Here is a 21668-nt window from a genome sequence, read left to right on the forward strand (position 1 = left end):
GGGCAGTGATACCCCCAGTGGCAGGCCAGGGTGTCCAGGGCACTGAGGCCACCTTGGGGTTCACTTCAGAAGAGACACAGCTCAGAGTCTGCTGTGATATGGCAGCTGTATTGTAACCTTTCTGCAGTGGAAACAGTGTGACCCAGGCAGGGCCTGCGGGAATGAGCAGCTGGGGAGTGCTGGGGTGAGGAGATGGGCAGCCCTGGGGTGCAGCACGGGGCCTTGCAGAGAACCAGTTCTACTGGAACCAGTGGTTGGGAGGATGTAAAGGTTTTTTTCCAAAATGCTGGAAAAAAGAAATGGAGCTTTCCTACTTGCAGATTGCTAATCACTTTAAAAGAAGCACCCTAAAAGTGATGAACATAACCATGGTTACTAAAAGGAAAAGGCTGCACTGAAGTAATGAGTCTAACCTTTTGGAAACGTTGTGCTAGGCTAATTATTATCTGCCACTGTGTGTGCAGCTTAGTGCTTGCAGAACTTTGATGTCTTGCTAAAATGGGATGTGTTTTTATCTCTTGAAGCAGTTGATCATTGTACTTTAAAGACTAGCAAAACCAACCAGAATTAAGAAAAAAAATATAGAATGAATAGAGTAAAAAAGAGTAGGGTAAGAAAGAATAAAAGAGAATGGAATAGAAGGGAAAGGAATAAAAGAGAATAGCATAAAAATAAGAATGGGATGAAAAAGAATAGAATAAAAGAGAATAGAACAAAAGCAGTGGCATGATAAAGAATGGAATAAGAGAATAGAATAAAAGAGAATAAATAGAATAAAAATAAGAATGGAATGAAAGAGACTAGAACAAAAACAGTGGCCTGAAAAAGAATAAAATAAAAGAGTATAGAATAAAAGAGAATGGAATGGAATAAGAGAATAGAACAGAATAAAAGATAATAAAAATAAGAATTGAATAAAAGAGAGTAGAATAAAGGAGAATAGAACAAAAACAGTGGCATGATAAAGAATGGAATAAGAGAATAGAATAAAAGAGAATAGAATAAAAATAAGAATGGAATGAAAGAGACTAGAACAAAAACAGTGGCCTGAAAAAGAATGGAATAAGAGAATAGAATAAAAGAGAACAGAATAAAAATAAGAATGGAATGAAAGAGACTAGAATAAAGGAGAATAGAACAAAAACAGTGGCATGATAAAGAATGGAATGAGAGAATAGAATAAAAGAGAATAGAATAAAAATAAGAATGGAATGAAAGAGATTAGAAGAAAAACAGTGGCCTGAAAAGGAATAAAATAAAATAAAAGAGAATAGAATAAAAGAGAATGGAATGAAAGAGAAGAGAATAAAAGAGACTAGAACAAAAACAGTGGCCTGAAAAAGAATGGAATAAGAGAATAGAACAGAATAAAAGAGAACAGAATAAAAGAGAATAAAAATAAGAATTGAATGAAAGAGAGTAGAATAAAGGAGAATAGAACAAAAACAGTGGCATGATAAAGAATGGAATAAGAGAATAGAATAGAAGAGAATAGAATAAAAATGAGAATGGAATGAAAGAGAATAGAACAAAAACAGTGGCCTGAAAAAGAATGGAATAAGAGAATAGAACAGAATAAAAGAGAACAGAATAAAAATAAGAATGGAATGAAAGAGAATAGAATGAAAGAGAATAGAACAAAAACAGTGGCCTGAAAAAGAATAGAATAAAAGAGAATGGAATGAAAGAGAAGAGAATAAAAGAGACTAGAACAAAAACAGTGGCATAAAAAAGAATGGGATAAGAGAATAGGACAGAATAAAAGAGAACAGAATAAAAGATAATAGAATGAAAGAAAATGGAATGAGAAAGAACAGAATAAAAGAGAATAGAATAAAAGAGAATGGAATGAAAAAGAATAGAATAAAAGAGAATAGAACAAAAACAGTGGCATGGAAAAGAATGGAATGAGAGAATAGAATAGCATAAAAAAAATAGAATAAAAATAGGACTGGAATACAAGAGAATAGAGCGAAAACATTGGCATGAAAAAGAATGGAATAAGAGAATAAAATAGAATTGAATAAAAGAGACTAGAATTAAAAAAAGAATGGAATGAAAAAGAATGGAATTAAAAAATGGAGTGAAAGAGAACGGAGTGAAAGAGAACGGAGTGAAAGAGAATTTAAAAAACAGAATAAAAAGAGAGGTAAAATAAAGCAGGCATGCATTCCTTTCATGTACTTGACTTTCTCCAAAATCTAAAGCTGTTTTGTTGTGGTGTTTTTTTTCCCTGGCATTCTAACCTGGGTCTGTTTATCTGGCCTCTGCTTTCCAGACGTCTCGTGGGGAATTTGACTCCAGTGAGTATGAAGTTCGCAGGCGGTATCAGGACTTCCTCTGGTTGAAGAGCAGACTGGAAGAAGCGCATCCAACACTGATTATTCCTGTTCGTTTGCTTCAACCTCGGTTATTTTTCTTTCTTTACAAGATGGCCCCAGTTCTCTGCAGAGATGTGTGAGGTCTCTCATTAGCCTCTGACATCTCCCCAGCATTAAATAACGTTGTTTTCAGGAGCTTTGTTTGCATGCGATAATGAAAGCCACCACAGAGGTTATTTTTTACCTTTGTAACTCTGCCATTTGCGGTAATTTTTCTGCAGCAGTTTATGTCCTGTCTTGTTTCTGTTGGTGTTCTCTACTGTGTGCCACAAGAACCATGCTACAGCACATTTGAGTATGATAACCTTGTAGCAGTTTTTTGGGTGTGGGTTTTACCAGGTATACCTATGGGTTTTTAGTAGGTAGAACTGCTGTTATAATACCCCTAATGGCATCCACATGCCACAATACATGCTAAATGCTACCTAAATGCTACCATAGATTTCTCTTTTTATTACAATACCCCAGAGTTACCCAAATGCAACAATATATTTCACTTTTTATTATAACACCCCATTGCTACCCAAATGCTACAACAGATTTCTATTTTTAAAGTATCACAGAATCACCAAGGTTGGAAGAGACCTCAAAGGTCATCGAGTCCAACCTGCCACCACAGACCTCGTTACTAGACCATGACACCAAGTGCCACGTCCAGTCCCCTCTTAAACATCTCCAGGGACGGTGACTCCACCACCTCTCTGGGCAGCACATTCCAATGGCTAACAGCTCTCTCTGTGAAGAACTTTCTCTTCACCTCCAGCCTAAACTTCCCCTGGCGCAGCTTGAGACTGTGTCCTCTTGTTCTGGTGCTGGTTACCTGGGAGAAGAGACCAACCCCCACCTGGCTACAACCTCCCTTCAGGTAGTTGTAGAGGGCAATAAGGTCTGCCCTGAGCCTCCTCTTCTCCAGGCTAAACAATCCCAGCTCCCTCAGCCTCTCCTTGTAGGGCTTGTGCTCAAGGCCTCTCCCCAGCCTTGTTGTCTCTCAATGTCCTTCTTAAACTGAGGGGCCCGGAACTGGACACAGGACTCAAGGTGCAGCCTAACCAGTGCAGAGTACAGGGGCACAATGACTTCCCTGCTCCTGCTGGCCACACTATTCTTGATATAGGCCCTCAATGTTGCTCACATGCTACAATATTTCTCTTTGTTACACTAACCCCTAATGTTGCCCAAATGCTACCATAGATTTATCTTTTTCTATATAATTAGCCCTTTTGCTGCCCAATGTTGTAGGGTGATGGTTTAATCCGCCTGCACCAACAAAATCATGGGTATGCACAGTCAGAGAAGCAAATGAAAGCTGTATTTTACGAGCAATAATGGAATGCAATGAATAGATACAAAATACACAGTATTTACAGTATTATACAAGAATTTACAGTAAGGGAACAAACACAGAAATCCTCCTTGGGAGGAGGATCCCGCCTGGAGTTCCCCCCAACCTCTCTCTCTCCCTCTTCCCTTCCCCTCTAGTCAATTAGAAGAAAAGAGAAGCATAGAAAAAAGGATGTTAGGGGAATTTCAGTTAGTTCAAAGCTTTGTTAAGAAGTTAGTTGCTTATCTTATCAGTTTCTGTCCAGGGTCAGCGTGCATGCCAAGAGAAAGACAGAAGACAGGCTGAGACAGAATGTAAGATCATAAAACTACATCCCACTCATCTACCAATGAAATTCGTTTAGAACCATCTTCCTTTTGTTTTCCTTTTTACACCCAAACATTCAGCTGGAGAATTTTGCAGTTACCCTTTCTTAAAGGCACAGCCTACACTGTCACACCCAAGTGCTGCAATGTGTTTCTCTTTTTATTATGATACCCCAATGTTACCCAAATGCTACAGTAGATTTCTCTTATTACAATACTCCTAATGTTACCCAGATGCTACCACAGATTTCTATTATACTTACCCTTTTTGTTACCCAAATGCTACAATAGATTTCTCTTTTTATTTTAGTTACCCCCAATATTACCCAAATGCTACAATAGGTTTCTCTTTTTATTACAATGCTCTTCATGTTGCCCAAATGCCACAATAGATTTCTTTGTATTATTATACTTATCCCTTTTGGTACCCAAATGTTACAACATATTCATAGTATCACAGTATCAGTCAGGGTTGGAAGGGACCACAAGGATCATCTAGTTCCAACCCCCCTGCCATGGGCAGGGACACCCCACACTAGATCAGGCTGGCCAGTGCCTCATCCATCCTGGGCTTAAACACCTCCAGGGACAGGGCCTCAACCACATCCCTGGATAACCCATTCCAGGGCTTCACCACTCTCATGGTGAAGAACTTCCTCCTCACATCCAGCCTCCTTTATTTCAATACTCCTAATGTTGCCCAAATGCTGCAATAGATTTTTTCTTACAGTACTCCTAATGTTACCCAAATGCCACAATATATTTCTTTGTATTATTGTATTTACCCCTACTGCTACCCAAATGCTACAACATATTCCTCTTTTTATTACAATACTCCTCATGTTACCCAAATGCCACCCTAGATTTCTTTGTATTATTATACTTACCCCTTTTGTGACCCAAATGCTACAACATATTCCCCTTTTTATTCCACTAACCCCTAATGTTACCCAAATGCTTCAATCTGTTTCTCTTTTTATTCCACTAACCCCTAATGTTACCCAAATGCTTCAATCTGTTTCTCTTTTTATTCCACTAACCCCTAATGTTACCCAAATGCTGCAATCTATTTATCTTGTTATTCCACTAACCCCCAATGTTATCCAAACGCTACAACATGTTTCTCTCTCTTTTTTTTTTCCCCTTAGCCATTGCCTGAGAAGTTCATCATGAAAGGCATGGTGGAACGATTCAGCGAGGAATTCATTGAGACTCGAAGGAAAGCGCTGCATAAATTCTTGAACCGCATCGCTGATCACCCAACCTTAACTTTTAATGAAGACTTCAAAATTTTTCTGACTGTACAGGCCTGGGTAAAATGACTTTGTTTACAGTTATGTGAAACCCTGTGTTGTGTTAGGAGACTGTATCAGGAGTCTCCCTAGTTCAGTACTCAATAGCAACCTCCCGTGGCTTGTTACAGAAGAGTCAGGAGAAGGCAGGGGGTTTGTGGAACATTCATCTCCTGAGCTAACCTGTAGTCCAATGCTTTTGGTAATCATACCTATGGCCATACCTTCCAAAGCAGTTTCTGTTCAAGGAATCACAGAATTGTCAGGGTTGGAAGGGACCTCAAGGATCATCTAGTTCCAACCCTCCTGCCATGGGCAGGGACACCTCACACTACAGCAGGTTGCTCACAGCCACATCCAGCCTGGCATTACAAACCTCAAGGGATGATGGGGCTGGCACAACCTGCCTGGGCAACGTGTTCCAGTGTCTCACCACCCTTACGGGGAAGAGCTTCTTCCTAGCATCCAACCTCAATCTCCGCTCCTCTAGCTTAGGTCCATTCCCCTTAGTCCTATCACTACCTAATTCCCTAAAAAGTCCCTCCCCAGCTTTCTTGTAGCCCCCTTCAGATGCTGGAAGGCCACAAGAAGGTCTCCTTAAAGCCTTCTCCTCTGCAGACAACCCCAACTCTCTCAGTCTGTCTCCAGAGCAGAGGAGCTCCAGCCCTTTGATCATCCTCGTGGCCCTTCTCTGGACACCTTCCAGCACCTTTAGATCCTTCTTGTAATAGGGGCTCCAGAACTGGACACAGTGCTCCAGGTTGGGTTATGTTAATGCATTTTGTATTTTTGTGACAAATTCACAATATTTCAACTCTTAGGAACAAGTTATTTACTATGAGGGTGGTAGAACACTGGAATAGGTTGCCTAGGGAAGTGTTTGAGGTCCCTTCCCTGGAGATATTCAAAGTGAGTCTCAATGAGGCCCTGGACAGCCTGATCTACTTTGGGGTGTCCCTGCTGACTATGGGGAAGTCGGACTAGATGAGCTGTGGAGAGCCCTTCCAGCCCAGCCCATTCTGTGATTCCTGCTTTTTGCTTTACACATAAGAAAGTAGTGCTTAAGATTAATCATTTTTTGCATTTCATCAAAAAGTTCTTTTATGAGACTGCTGCAGAAATGCAGTATTTGAATTCCCTGGTGTATTTTTGCACAATGTGTCCAGTTGAAAGTTGTCCTCAGAAAATTCTGCCTCTGAACTTCAGCAGACATTATTCTAGCAGTGTTCCAGTGGGAACATTGTTTGCTTTTCTCAATGACTCATTTCTGCAATCATTACCTCTGCTTTCCTGTTCAAAAAGCTCAATTGCAAACTTGCTAACTTGCCCTAAGGAATGAAGGGGTAGAAGTTCTCCACTACCTTTAATCATTAGAAGGGCTGGGATTAGTAGGTCAAGAGAGGTTCTCCTCCCCCTCCAATCTGCCTTGTTGAGGCTGCAGCTGGAGTGTCCAGTTCTGGGCCCCTCAGTTCAGGAAGGACCTCAGGGAACTGCTTGAAAGAGTCCAACACAGAGCCACAAAGGTGATGAAGGGAATGGAACATCTTCCTTATGAGGAGAGACTGAGCAAGCTGAGGGTTCTTTAGCTTGGAGAGGAGGAGCCTGAGAGGTGACATCGTTCCTGTTGATAAAGATGTGCAGGGTGAGTACCAAGAGGATGGAGCCAGGCTCTGCTGGGTGATGCCCAATGCCAGCACAAGGGGCAATGGTGGAAGCTGAAGCATAGGAAGTTCCATGGAAACAGGAGGAAGAATTTTTTTTCCCTGTGAGAGTGACAGAACACTGGAAGAGGCTGCCCAGGGGGGTTGTGGAGTTATTCAAAACCCACCTGGATGTGTTCCTGTGTGATCTGCTCTAGGTGCTCCTGCTCTGGCAGTGGGGTTGGACTGGATGAGCTTTCGAGGTGCCTTCTACCCTTACATTCTTTGGTTCACATGCAAGTGTGATATGCAGCGTGCCTGTGTGTGCCCAGGAGAGCTTGGCTAATAAACACAGGCCCTTACAGTTCTGACACTGGTCCAATAATTTTAAAGTAAGATTTGGACACTAAAAAGACACACAGAGGTTTATGTATGCTTAATTGTAAATCAGAGTTTTCCAGAGGTTCCTCCTCATGTGATGGACAAAATGCCTGAGGAGGGCTGGACAGAATATTAGAGATAGATTTATTTCATTTCATTGGCTCTGCAAATTTCTTTGTGTCTGAAAACAGAGAGTTCTTTCTATTTTCTTCCTGTGGCTTCTAGCTTGCTTGCTACTTGCCTCTCTTGTTCCTGCCTGAGTAGTCTTTGTTTTGGCTGTGTGTGAGGTACTGGGGAGGGGAGGGAAGGGAAGCTGCTGGCTGTATTCAGCCTCTCTGGGCTCTGTCCAGAGAGGGGTGGGGAAGAGCTGAGTAATTGTATAAGGAAATATTTCTGATGTTGTTGGACTGTGAATATATATATATATTTATAATTTCATATTTGGTTCATTTTTTGTAAATCCAATTTCATTTTGACTTCCAAAATTCTGAGTTAGTGTGGACAATTAATTCCAGGGGTAAAACCTCTGATTTGTTGGGAGGGGAAAATCCAACCCACAGCAATCTGCTTAAAAAAAGAAATCAAAAGTCTTTATGCATTGTTTTTAAAAAGCACTTAGAAGGAAACTTGTCTTGTTGTGTCTTTAGGAACTCTCCTCACACAAGAAACAGGGCCCTGGGTTGCTGAGCAGGATGGGGCAGACAGTCAGAGCTGTGGCGTCATCAGTCAGAGGAGGAGGAGTGAAAAATCGTCCTGAAGTGTTTACAGAAATGAACAATTACATGGAAACATTTAGCCAGAAAATAAGTGTACTGGACAAGATAGCTCATAGAATTTACAAGGAAGAAAGAGGTAAGTAAAAAAACAACCAACACCCAAGCATCAGTTGTGTGATGGCATTTAACAAGTCCAAGGGCCGGGTGCTGCACTTTGGCCACAACAACCTCACGCAGTGCTACAGGCAAGGGACTGAGTGGCTGGAGAGCTGCCAAACACAAAGGGACCTGGGGTTGGTGGTTGACAGCAGTTGAACACGAGGCAGCAGTGTGCCCAGGTGGCCAAGAAGGCAACTGGCATCCTGGCCTGCATCAGGAATAGTGTGGCCAGCAGGAGCAGGGAAGTCATTGTGCCCTGTGCTCAGCACTGGTTAGGCCACACCTTGAGTCCTGTGTCCAGTTCTGGGCTCCTCAATTTAAGAAGGACATTGAGACTCCTGAATGTGTCCAGAGAAGGAGAGCAAGGCTGGGGAGGGGTCTGGAGCACAGCCCTGTGAGGAGAGGCTGAGGGAGCTGGTGGTATTTAGCCTGGAGAAGAGGAGGCTCAGGGGAGATCTTCTTGCTCTCTACAACTACCAGAAAGGAGGTTGTAGCCAGGTGAGGGTTGGTCTCTTCTTCCAGGCATCCAGCAACAGAACAAGAGGACGCAGTCTCAAGCTGCACCAGGGGAAGTTTAGATTTGAAGCGAGGAGAAAGTTCTTCCCAGAAAGAGTAGAATAGAATAGAATAGAATAGAATAGACCAGACCAGGTTGGAAGAGACCTTCAAGATCATCACGTCCAACCTATCACCCAACACCACCTAATCAACTAACCCATGCATCCAAGCACCCTGTCAAGTCTCCTCCTGAACACCTCCAGTGACGGCGACTCCACCACCTCCCCGGGCAGTCCATTCCAATGGACAATCACTCTCTCTGTGTAAAACTTCCTCCTGACCTCCAGCCTGAACCTCCCCTGGCACAGCCTGAGACTGTGTCCTCTTGTTCTGGTGCTGGCTGCCTGGGAGAAGAGAACAACCTCTGCCTGTTTACAACCCCCCTTCAGGTAGTTGTAGAGAGCAATAAGGTCACCCCTGAGTCTCCTCCTCTCCAGGCTAAGCAGCCCCAGCTCCCTCAGCCTCTCCTCATAGGGCTTGTGTTCCAAGCCCCTCACCAGCTTCGTTGCCCTTCTATGGACTCGTTCCAGCAAGTCAACCTCCTTCCTAAACTGAGTAATTGTCATTTGGAATGTGCTGCCCAGGGAGGTGGTGGAGTCACCGTCCCTGGAGGTGTTCAAAAAAGGCACTTGGAGCCATGGTTTAGTTGTCAGGAGGTGTTAGGTATTAGGTAATAGGTTGGACTTGATGATCTCTGAGGTCTTTTCCAACCTTGTTGATTCTATGATTTAAGGGATAGATCGGAGAAGTGAATTAGTTTTCACTGTGCCAGGCAAAATATCCTCTCCAGCAAGCACGGGAGGAGGGAGGGATGTGTTCAGACTGTGCTTTTCCTAATGTTTGTTGTTTTGGCAGCTCTTCAGGTTAGTTTGAATGACTTGTTAGTAGGAAGAGTTTTAACATGTTGTTGAACTGCTTGATAAGGATCCTAGAAAGATGTAACAAGTAGAAAAATTGAGGAAAAACAACCCCTACCTTAGAAGCACAGAAGAAACTGCAGAAGCATAGCACATGTGGCCATCTTTTGATTTGTGCTGCTTGGAAAGCTGCATAGACACTTGTGGTGTCCCTTCTGTGGAATGTAAATAGTCATAGTTTTCTGTGCTGTCTCATACTGCTGTCATGCTGTCTAGATTCCAGGTCAGCAAACAGAGTATCATATGCCCTCTGAGGAGAGGCTGAGAGCCCTGGGGCTCTTTAGTCTGGAAGGAGATGACTGAGATGGGATTTAATAAATGTTTATCAATATCTGAGGGCTGGGTGTCAAGAAGGAGGGGACAGGATCTGCTCAGTTGCACCCTGGGATAGGACAAGAGACAATGTATACAACCTACAGCACAGGAGGTTCCACCTCAACATGAGGAAGAGTTTCTTCACTGTGAGGGTCCCAGAGCACTGGAGCAGGCTGCCCAGAGAGGTTGTGGAGTCTCCTTCCTTGGAGACTTTCAAGCCCTGTCTGGATGCATTCCTGTGTGACCTCTGCTAGATCTATGGTCCTGCTCTGGCAGGGCGTTTGGGCTCAGAGATCTCCAGAGGTCCTTTCCAACTCCTAACATCCAGTGATCCTGTGAATCATAGAATTGTTAGGGTTGCAAAGGAGCTCAAGGATCATGTGGTTCCAATGCCCTGCCATGGCCAGGAGCATCTCACACTCTTCTTTTGGTTTCACTCTGTGCCTTTTTTCTGTGCTGATCAAGCAGATTCATTATTTTTTTTAATGGCTTTACTGTTGCCATAATTCCTGTCAAGGGGAACTGAGTCTGGTAGAGTTTTCTTTAAGTGGATGACTTAATCTCGGGGGGGTTATTCTTCAAATCAGAGCAGTCTGCACGCTCACATGGAATCCCAAATCACCGCCTTGGAGAGATTTGCCATCCTCTCAGCTCTATGCCTGTCCAGTACAATTTCTAATGGTCAGCACTTGAGAGATTTGATTGTCTGCTTGATAGAATTTGAAGAGCTGCACTGTGTTCTTTCATACCTGAGCCCTTGTGCTGTATTGTCCCTATTAAAAGGAAAATAGCATGTTGCTGAGAAAGTTTCCTTTTGATATCGTTCATTTCAGTGGAAGAGGCTGGCTGAGGGCCACAGGTTCAAGGCACCAGTGCCAAAATATTTCTTAGAAAACCTGATGAATTTTGACGTGTTCCCAAATGCTGCAGGATATATTTTCTTTCTAGATTTTCTAGACAATATTTGGCAGGACACTTGCATCTGCTGTTGTGGGTAGGAACTGTTGATAGCTGTGATTCAGAGAACTTGCCTGCTTGCAGGAGCCTAATGTGCCCTATGAGGAGAGGCTGAGAGACCTGGGGCTCTTGAGACTGGAGAAGAGAAGACTGAGAGGGGTTTTAATAGATGTCTATAAATATATAAGTGCTGGGGGTCAAGAGGAAGGGGACAGGCTCTGCTCAGTTGCACCCTGTGACAGGATAAGGGGCAACGGATGGAAACTATAGCACAGGAGGTTCCACCTTAACATGAGGAAGAACTTGAGGAGAGGAGAGGAGAGAGGAGGAGACAGGAAGAGAGGAGAGAGGAGAGGAGAGGGGAGGGGAGGGGAGGAGAGGGGGGGAAAGGAGAGGAGAGGGGAGGGGAGGAGAGGGGAGGGGAGGAGAGGAGAGAGGAGAGGAGAGGAGAGGAGAGGAGAGGAGAGGAGAGGAGAGGAGAGGAGAGGAGAGGAGGGGAGGGGAGGGGAGGGGAGGGGAGAGGAGAGGAGAGGGAAGGAGAGGAGGGGAGGGGAGGGGAGGGGAGGGGAGGGGAGAGGATCTGCTGAGGTCCCTGGCAACCCCTAATGTCCTGTGAGCCTGTGAACATGGGATGCTGATTACATCATCCATGGAGGGTTTTGGTGGGTTTTACTTTTGGCCTGTTACTCTCAAAGCAGACATAACACTCCTCATGCCACATGGCTGCTTTGTTACCTTTGCTTGGACATTTCTTCATTATAAATTCAGTCGTGATGAAATGGTGTTTTCAATGCATGACCAACAGTAGAACTGCAACAGTACAACACTGGAACAGGCTGCCCAGGGTGGTTGTGGAGTCTCCCTTTCTGGAGATGTTCAAATGTGAACATGCAGCTTCCAGGTCATATCCAGACTTGCCCAAGTTTAGTCATAGCAAATGGTACAGTGAATTCTGGGCCTTCTTTCTGCTTGCAGATAATCATTTGGCCTAGAGCCATAAAAGAAAGAAATCACAGGATATCCTTGTGCTTGGATTAATAAGAACTACTATAGGAGTGCTACTGTCCTGCATGTGGGTTGGGGCAATCTCAAGCAGGCTGGGGCAGGGATTGGCTTGAGAGCAGCCCTGAAGAAAAGGACTTGGGGGTGCTGGTGGGGTGAGAAGCTCACAATGAGCCACCAGTGTGCACATGCAGCCCTGAAAGCCAACCAGAGCCTGGGCTGCAGCAAGAGAAGTGTGGCCAGCAGGGCGAGGAAGGTGATTCTCCCCCTCTGCTCCACTCTGGTGAGACCACACCTGGAGCACTGTGTCCAGTTCTGGAGCCTCTATTACAGGAAGGATCTGGAGGTGCTGGAAGGTGTCCAGAGGAGGGTCACAAGGATGATCACAGGGCTGGAGCTCCTCCCCTATGGAGACAGTCTGAGAGAGTTGGGGCTGTTCAGTCTGGAGAAGAGAATGCTCTGAGGAGACCTAATTGTGGCCTTCCAGTATCTGAAGGGAGCTACAAGAAAGCTGGAGAGGGACTTTTTAGGATGTCAGGGAGTGATAAGACTGGGGGGAATGGAACAAAACTTGACATGGGTAGATTCAGATTGGATGTTAGGAAGTTCTTCCTTGTGAGGGTGGTGAGACACTGGCACAGGTTGCCCAGGGAGGTGGTGGAAGCCTCATCCCTGGAGGTTTTTAAGGCCAGGCTGGATGTGGCTGTAGTGTGAGGTGAACCTGCCCATGGCAGGGGGTTTGGAACTAGATCATCCTTGAGGTCCCTTCTAACCCTAACCCTAATTCTATGACAGCTGGGTGGACTCTAGTGTGTATTGTGAAGGTTTTGGGCCTTACCAAGGCTGACAGTTTGGACAACTGAGACAGCATTTGGAGCATTACTTTAGCAGCGGAATTCAGGGCAGTAGAAGCAAATCAGACTGACAGCAGCCTGGGGCTGCTCTGACTCCTGTCTCTCTGTATGAAGTCAATATAAAGTAATTGGGGTAATTGGGTGGTCTGAATACAGCTCTTCAGGTTTACATCACTATGTGTGTCCATTTGAAAGGACTGGGACATTTTTGCTGATTGATTTCTAGGAACTACTTCATCACAATGGATTAATTGATTACTTTATTCATAAACAATACACTGAAGTTTACTTATCTTGGGTGTTTGAGCAGGTTTAAACGTTGGTCTCAGTCTCCTGCCTTGTTCACTGTAAGTCTGAAGTCATGATTGGTGTCACTTAGACGCTGTGGTCAGTGGGGTGAGAGAGGTTGTCCTCCCTCTCTACTCTGCCCTGGTGAGGCCACAACTGGAATATTGTGTCCAGTTCTGGACCCCTCAGTTCAACAAGGACTTCAGGGAACTGCTTGATAGATTCAAGTGCAGAGCCACAAAAATGATGAAGGGAGTGGAACATCTTCCTCATAAGGAGGAAGAGAGAGAGAGCCTGTGGGAGCTGAGGGCTCCGTAGCTTGGAGAGCAGGAGCCTGAGGCGTGACCTTATTCATGTTGATAAAGATGTGCAGGGTGAGTGCCAAGAGGCTGGAGCCAGGCTCTGCTGGGTGATGCCCAAGGACAGCACCAGGGGCAATGGTGGAAGCTGAGGCATAGGAAGTTCCATGTGAACATCAAGAATTTTTTCCCTGTGAGGGTGACTGAATGCTGGAACAGGCTGCCCAGGAGGCTGTGAAGTCTCCCTCTCTAGGGATATTCAAAACCCACCTGGATGTGTTCCTGTGATCTGGTATAGTGATGCCGCTCTGGCAGGGGGTTGGACTGGACGATGTCTCAAGGTCCCTTCCAGCCCCTAACATGCTGTGATTCTGTGATTTATGAATGAGCAAAAGAGTAATATGCACTGTGTGTTCTCATTAAGAGTATTTTAATGAAATGAAGGAGTATGGCCCCATCCACACCCTCTGGTCAGCATCAGAAGAAGATGTAGCAGACTGCCTGAAAGGTGTTGCCAGCTGCATCGACAAGTGCTGCAAGGCGACGGAGAAGCGGATGGCAGGGCTCTCAGAAAACCTCCTGCCCATTTTGCACGAGTACATTCTCTACAGTGAAATTCTGATGGTAAGATTTCCTCCAGGATTGCTTATTGGCTGTGTGTGAAATAGGACTCAGTCCAGTGAAATGCTCTAGAAGAGGATTTAGAACGGATGATGTGGTGGTGAAGTAAAGTGTCCAGTTCTGGGCTCCTTAATTTAAGGAGGATATTGAGACGCTTGAACATGTCCAGAGAAGGGCAATGAGCTTGGGGAGAGGTCTCGAGCACAAGCCCTATGAGGAGAGGCTGAGGGAGCTGGGGTTGCTTAGCCTGGAGAGGAGGAGGCTCAGGGGAGACCTCATTGCTCTCTACAACTACCTGAAGGGAGGTTGTAGCCAGGTGGGGGTTGGTCTCTTCTCCCAGGCAAGCAGCACCAGAACAAGAGGACACAGTCTCAAGCTATACCAGAGGAAGTTTAGGCTGGAGGTGAGGAGAAAGTTCTTCACAGAAAGAGTAATTTGCCATTGGAATGTGCTGCCCAGGGAGGTGGTGGAGACCCCATCCCTGGAGGTGTTCATAAAAGGCTTGGGTGTGGCACTTGAAGCCATGGTTTAATTGTCAGGAGGTGTTAGGTATAAGGTAATAGGTTGGACTTGATGATCTCTGAGGTCTTTTCCTATCTGGTTAATTCTATGAAATTCCCCCCCCCCAACATAAAATTGCCAGAGCGGCTCAGGTGGAAGCAAATGAAGCAAAACTACAATTTAAAATGAAATTCAATAAATATATACAAATTATACAATATTTGCATATATGTACAAGCATTTACAGTTTGTAAACAGCACAGGAACCCCCCCTGGACAGTCTGGGGGGGGGGGGGTGAGTGCTACTAATAGCTTTCCCTTCCCTGCTCCCTATCCCTGTACATGATAGAGGAGAGAAAAGAGCAGAGAGTTGTTTTCTAGTACTCAGCCACAACAAGGAAAACAGCCAAGGTCAACAAAAGGCAGCAGAAGGAGCAGCCAGAGCAGAGGAAGCAGAAAGAGAGAAAGTTAGTTTACAGATCTCAGTTTTATGTTTATCATCAGCCCAATGGGATTATTTAGAGCTTGTCATTATTTTCCTTTTTACATCCAGGGGTGATTTGTTTACATTCTAACAGTTTCTGTTCAAGATCTGTGGAAAATTTTCCAGGCACAGCCTGAAACTACCAGAGATGAACAGGAGTTTGCAGCCCCTCCTGTTTACTGTTGTTGCCAAACTCTGCACAGCTGTCTGTCAGCAGGAGATCCGGTTGGTCCTGTTTCCCTTGCTAATCAGGCAAGGGATGCCCCTTCCAGAAGAGATGACAAGAGGTTCATGGTGTTGTGTGGCAGGCTGCCTGTGGTAGCTGCTTTACAGTCTGGGTTTGCCTTCTTCAGAGACCTCTGCATTGTAGCAGAGGGTAGGAACACAGAATGGCTTGGGGAACAGCAGCTGGGAAGAACCTCCTCTGACACTGCTGAAATATGAACTCATTGAGTAACAGATTGTGTGGGGGAAAAGGAGTGGAGAGGTTTTTCCCTTTCTAGGAGATGTTCCTAAGCTATGTTTTCTTCTTCCAGAACAGCAGGGAACTTCCAGTCCCTGTGCCATTACATCAGCATGTGTTAGTCTGTGCCACGAGCAGACGGTCTCAGTTCCTTTTATGTATGTACTTCCCTTGCACTTTGAGGCATGAAAAATCCAACTGCAGAGCTGATAAACTCAGTCCTCATGGATAGAATAGAATAGAATAGACCAGGTTGAAAGAGACCTTCAAGATCATCGTGTCCAATCCATCATCCAACACCACCTAATCAACTAAACCATACAACCAAGCACCCCACCCAGTCTCCTCCTAAACACTTTCAATGATGGTGACTCCACCACCTCCCTGGGCAGCCCATTCCCATGGGCAGTCACTCTCTCTCTGTAGAATTTCTTTCTAACCTCCAGCCTAAACCTCCCCTGGCACAGCTTGAGATTGTGTCCTCTTGTTCTGGTGCTGGCTGCCTGGGAGAAGAGGCCAACCTCCGCCTGTCTACAACCTCCCTTCAGGTAGCTGTAGAGAGCAATAAGGTCTCCCCTGAGCCTCCTCTTCTCCAAGCTAAGCAACATTATTGACTGAATTCAGTATGTCAGTTCCCACTCTACACAGAAAATGTGTACAAACCTCTCTTTGCTTATGTTTTGGGCAATGCAACCTGTGCTCTTTGTTCTTGCCTTGCCACTGGGAAACCTTCTGCGGTGGTTTCTGAGTGGGGGCTGAGAGTATGTTACAGGGCAGAGGTGAAGGGAGACCCAAGTTAACTGAACCTTTGCTGGCACTGTGCAGAGCACTGCCAGTCTCACTCAGACGAGGCCTCTAATCATCCACGAGGATAATTAGAGGCCTGGAGCTCCTCTCCTATGAGGACAGACTGAGGGAGTTGGGGCTGTTCAGTCTGGAGAAGAGAAGCCTCCAAGGAGACCTTATTTTGGCCTTCCAGTATCTGAAGAGGGCCTACTTGAAAGCTGGGGAGGGACTATTTTAGGGTGTCAGGGAGTGACAGGACTTGGGGGAATGGAAAAAAAAATAGAAATGGGTAGATTGACATTGGATGCTAGGAAGAAGTTTTTCCCCATGAGGGTGGTGAGACACTGGCACAGGTTGCCCCGGGAGGTGGTGGAAGCCTCATCCCTGGAGGTTTTTAAGGCCAGGTTGGATGTGGCTCTGAGCAACCTGATGTTGGCAGGGGGGTTGGAACTGGCTGATCCTTGAGGTCCCTTCCAATCCTAACAACTCTGTGATTCTATGATTCTCTTGAGAGGTTAAGAATTACTGAAGCAGTGCCTGCTGTCATTAACTGATCCTTTGCTGGCACTGTGCGGAACACTGCCAGTCTCTCACTCAGGCTTGGCTGCTGAGAGGTTAAGAATTACTGAAGCAGTGCCTGCTGTCTTTAACTGAACCTTTGCTGGCACTGTGCAGAACACTGCCAGTCTCTCACTCAGGCTTGGCTGCTGAGAGGTTAAGAATTACTGAAGCAGTGCCTGCTGTCTTTCAAGCAAGCTTCACCAAATGAGGGGCCATGAAAAGCCTGCTGTATCTCACAGGTACTTGCAGGTAGATGGGGTGGGCACTGCATTGCTGTAAGGTCTGAGGAGATTGCCATCCTAGCCATTGCAGGTTTCCTGTTTCTGGAGGTCCCTTCCAACCCTAACAATTCCATGATTCAGTGATTTTTGCCCTGCCTGCAGTGTTCTTGACACTTGCCACACAGCCTTAGGCAGCTGTGAAGTCCTGTCTGGAGGCAAATCTTCCTCCACGAGCTCATTCCTTTACAAACATTTCTTTCATTTGCCATGGATTTTTATTTTTCCTGTAGCTCACTTCCCTTTCACAGTGCTGGTTGTGCTAAAGGTAGAGGAGGGGCAGTCACACGCTGGCAAAAGCTGCGGTCAGAGGTGTGGTTAACCCCTCATGGCAGGGATCTTTGCACAGTGTTGCCAGGATCCTGTGCAGCTGTGCAGAAGGTGTGGTCACTACAATACAGCCTTTGCATTTTCCAGTCGTGGGAGTTCAGCTCAGGGGAAAAAGATGAATTCACAGCTAAAATATTTACTTCTCTTGGACTGGCTTCTTCTTCACTCATAGAACAAATCTGAGGAGTGCAGAGTACTGCAGTGGCTCAGAGTACAAACTGCGGCAGTTAATTGGTTATGCTTCCCCATGTCATCGTTTGGGGGCAGAGTACCATTAACTATTACCCCAAAAGTTTGTAAAAGTCTATCAATATGTTTTAAAAACACAGTCCCTCTGTTTGCCATCAGAAGTCAGCACTTGTAGTACATTAATAATAGAATAGCTTGCAGTTTCCCTTGCAGTTCAAGGAATAGTCACTTGTGGTAGTTTTAGGCTATGCCTTTGAAATTTGTCAGAGATCTTGAACAGGAAAGCAGTAAAATGTAAATGTATCACTATTGGGTGTAAAAAGGAAAAGTAAAGATAATTCTAAGCAATCCCACTGGGGAGATAGCTACCGTGAGATTGATTGTACCAAACCAATTTTCTCTTCTTGTTTCTTCACTCTGGGAGAGATACCAGCTTGCTTCTGCTTGACCTTAGCTGCATTGTTTTGGTGTTAACATTCCTCTGCTCCTTTCTCCCTTCTTTTGTACAGGAGGGTAGGTGGGGGCAGAAAGGGAGAAGCTAGTAGCTTCCCCTGGTCTTTGACCAGGGAGGGTCCTTGTGCTGTTTGTTAATTGTGAGGGTAGAAGGGCTCTGCAGAGGGACCTGCTGAGAGAGCTGGCAGATGAGCTGGCCAAGCCACTCTCCATCATTTTCCAGCAGTCCTGGCTCACTGGAGAGGTCCCAGAGGACTGGAAGCTGCCAACGTGGTGCCCATCCACAAGAAGGGCCGGTTGGATGAGCCAGGGAATTACAGGCCTGTCAGCCTGACCTCAGTGCCAGGCAAGATCATGGAACAGGTCATCCTGAGTGCAATAACACAACACTTACAGGATGGCCAAGGGATCAGGCTCAGCCAACATGGATTTAGGAAGGGCAGGTCCTGCCTGACCAACCTGATCTCCTTCTATGATCAGGTGACCTGCCTGGTGGATGTGGGGAGGCCTGTTGATGTAGTCTACCTGGACCTCAGCAAGGCCTTTGACACCATCCCCCATAGCAAACTCCTGGCCAAGCTGTCAGCCCATGGCTTGGATGGGAGCACACTGCAATGGGTTAGGAACTGGCTGGAGGGCCGAGCCCAGAGAGTGGTGGTGAATGGTGCCACATCCAGCTGGCGGCCAGGCACCAGTGGTGTGCCCCAAGGATCAGTGCTGGGCCCTGTGCTCTTTAACATCTTTATTGATGATCTGGATGAGGGCATTGAGTCCATCATCAGTAAATTTGCTGACGACACCAAGCTGGGGGCAAGAGTTGATCTGCTGGAGGGTAGAGAGGCTCTGCAGAGAGACCTCGACAGGCTGGACAGATCGGCAGAATCCAACGGCATGAGATTGAACACATCCAAGTGCCGGGTTCTGCACATTGGCCACAACAACCCCATGCAGTGCTACAGGCTGGGGTCAGAGTGGCTAGAGAGCAGCCAGGCAGAGAGGGACCTGGGGGTGCTGGTTGATGGTAGGCTTAACATGAGCCTGCAGTGTGCCCAGGCAGCCAAGAGGGCCAATGGCATCCTGGCCTGCATCAGGAACAGTGTGGCCAGCAGGAGCAGGGAGGTCATTCTGCCCCTGTACACTGCACTGGTTAGGCCACACCTCGAGTCCTGTGTCCAGTTCTGGGCCCCTCAGTTTAGGAAGGAGGTTGACTTGCTGGAACGAGCCCAGAGAAGAGCAACAAAGTTGGTGAGGGGTTTGGAGCACAGCCCTGTGAGGAGAGGCTGAGGGAGCTGGGGCTGCTGAGCCTGGAGAAGAGGAGACTCAGGGGTGATCTTATCACTCTCTACAGCTACCTGAAGGGAGGTTGTAGACAGGCGGATGATGGTCTCTTCTCCCAGGCAGCCAGTACCAGAACAAGAGGCCACAGTCTCAGGCTGCGCCAGGGGAGGTTTAGGTTGGATGTTAGGAAGAAGTTCTACACAGAGAGAGTGATTGCCCATTGGAATGGGCTGCCCGGGGAGGTGGTGGAGTCGCCGTCATTGAAGGTGTTCAGAAGGAGACTTGATGGGGTGCTTGGTGCCATGGGTTAGCTGTTTGGGTGGGTTGGATTGGTTGATGGGTTGGACACGATGATCTTGAAGGTCTCTTCCAACCTGGTTTGGTTTATTCTAATAAAGGTTTATTCTAATAACTTCGACTGACTGGACAGATGGGCGGAGTCCAACGGGATGGCATTCAACAAGTCCAAGTGCCGAGTGCTGCACATTGGCCACAACAACCCCATGCAGAGCTACAGGCTGGGGTCAGAGTGGCTGGAGAGCAGCCAGGCAGAGAGGGACCTGGGGGTGCTGATTGACAGCCGCCTAAACATGAGCCAGCAGTGTGCCCAGGTGGTCAAGAAGGCCAATGGCATCCTGGCCTAAATTAGTGTGGCCAGCAGGAGCAGGGAAGTCATTGTGCCCCTGTACTCTGCACTGGTTAGGACACAACTTAAATCCTGTGTCCAGTTCTGGGCTCCTCAGTTTAAGAAGGACATTGAGACACTTGAAGGTGTCCAGAGAAGGGCAACAAGGCTGGGGAGAGGCCTTGAGCACAGCCCTATGAGGAGAGGCTGAGGGAGCTGGGGTTGCTTAGCCTGGAGAAGAGGAGGCTCAGGGGTGACCTCATTGCTCTCTACAACTACTTGAAAGGTGGTTGTAGCCAGGAAGGGGTTGGTCTCTTCTCTCAAGCAACCAGCACCAGAACAAGAGGACTCAGTCTCAAGCTGCACCAGGGGAAGTTTAGGCTTGAGGTGAGAAGAAAGTCCTTCACTGAGAGAGTCATTTGTCATTGGAATAGGCTGCCCAGGGAGGTGGTAGAGTCACCATCCCTGGAGGTGTTCAAGAGGGGATTGGACATGGCACTTGGTGCCATGGTCTAGTCATGAGGTCTGTGGTGACAGGATGGATTCGATGATCTTTGATGATCTTCCAACCTTGGTGATACTGTGGTACTGTGAATACCTGTAACTATTGTAAATCCTGTATATTTTGTACATATTCACTGCATTCCATTGTAGGTTGTGGTTTTGCCTGTAAATACAGCTTTCATTTGCTTCCAACTGGACTGGGTCTGGCAAAGTTAATGTTGGGGGGTGAAATTTCAACCCAACACATCACTGATAAAGTTTACAGAGGCAAAAGAAATAATGAAAATAAGCTAGAATATTTGTAATGTGAAGGAAAGCTGTTCCAGACATACTTGTGTTGCTTTTATGATCACAGGCAACCATTCTCTGTGTTTATCTAACCAAAAGACATTCTGAGCTATTGAGACATAAATGTATGAGCATCAGCAGGGTGGATTTCTGTTACTCAGAATTGTCCAGAGTCAGGCTTACCAAAGTTTTTCTACCTGTTCAGAATGAAACTTTGAGAAAACATTTTACTATATATCTCCTAAACTATTCCTTTGTGTTTGTTAAATTAGAGCAAACATTTCAAGGAGAATTCAGTCAGATAAGACAGCCGGAGATGGTACAGCAGCTTGTACCTTGTGCTGTTGCAACATGCCCTATGCTAGAGGTGAATACTGAAAATCCCTTTAGTGTCTGCAGAGGAAGCAGTAAAAGCAGGTGTGGAAATGCAGAAGGTTTTGAGATTTGTAACTGTGGATGTTGTGGTTCTGATTGGTTTTTAGAAGCTAGACTAAAGCCTTGGGAGCTTTCTGTGAGACAAGCACACTTGAGTGTGCTTTGACAGATGAGGAAACTGAGGCAAATAGAAATTTGTAAGGCTGCAAGCCAGAGAAGAGCAGATTTAGGTAGGATGTTAGGAGCAAGTTCTTTACTATGAGAGTAGTGGAAAACTGGAACAGGTTGCCCAGGTGAGAGGTCTGAAGCACAAGCCCCGTGAGGGGAGGCTGAGGGAGCTGGGGGTGTTCAGCCTGGAGAAGAGGAGGCTCAAGGGAGATCTTATTGCTCTCTACAACTACGTGAAAGGAGGTTGTAGCCAGATGGAGGATGGTATCTTCTCCCAGACAACCAGCACCAGAACAAGAGGACACAGTCTCAAGCTGCCCCAGGGGAAGTTTAGGCTCGAGGTGAGGAGAAAGTTCTT

The 21668-nt window shown here is 46.1% G+C and overlaps 1 protein-coding gene across 1 annotated transcript in view; it reads left to right on the forward strand.

The window, feature by feature from the left end:
* SNX7 (sorting nexin 7) overlaps positions 1 to 21668 on the forward strand; it is a 61846-nt gene that overhangs the window by 12327 nt on the left and 27851 nt on the right. The window contains exons 3-6 of the mRNA XM_068169187.1: positions 2279 to 2389; positions 5177 to 5341; positions 7989 to 8193; positions 13831 to 14030. Of these exons, the coding sequence (XP_068025288.1) occupies positions 2279 to 2389; positions 5177 to 5341; positions 7989 to 8193; positions 13831 to 14030 (681 nt within the window). The remainder of the gene's footprint in view (positions 1 to 2278; positions 2390 to 5176; positions 5342 to 7988; positions 8194 to 13830; positions 14031 to 21668) is intronic.

Source organism: Melanerpes formicivorus, unplaced genomic scaffold (assembly GCF_026170545.1).
Source record: "Melanerpes formicivorus ecotype bairdi unplaced genomic scaffold, bMelFor1.0.p_v2 SCAF_169, whole genome shotgun sequence".
NCBI classification, from domain to species: domain Eukaryota; kingdom Metazoa; phylum Chordata; class Aves; order Piciformes; family Picidae; genus Melanerpes; species Melanerpes formicivorus.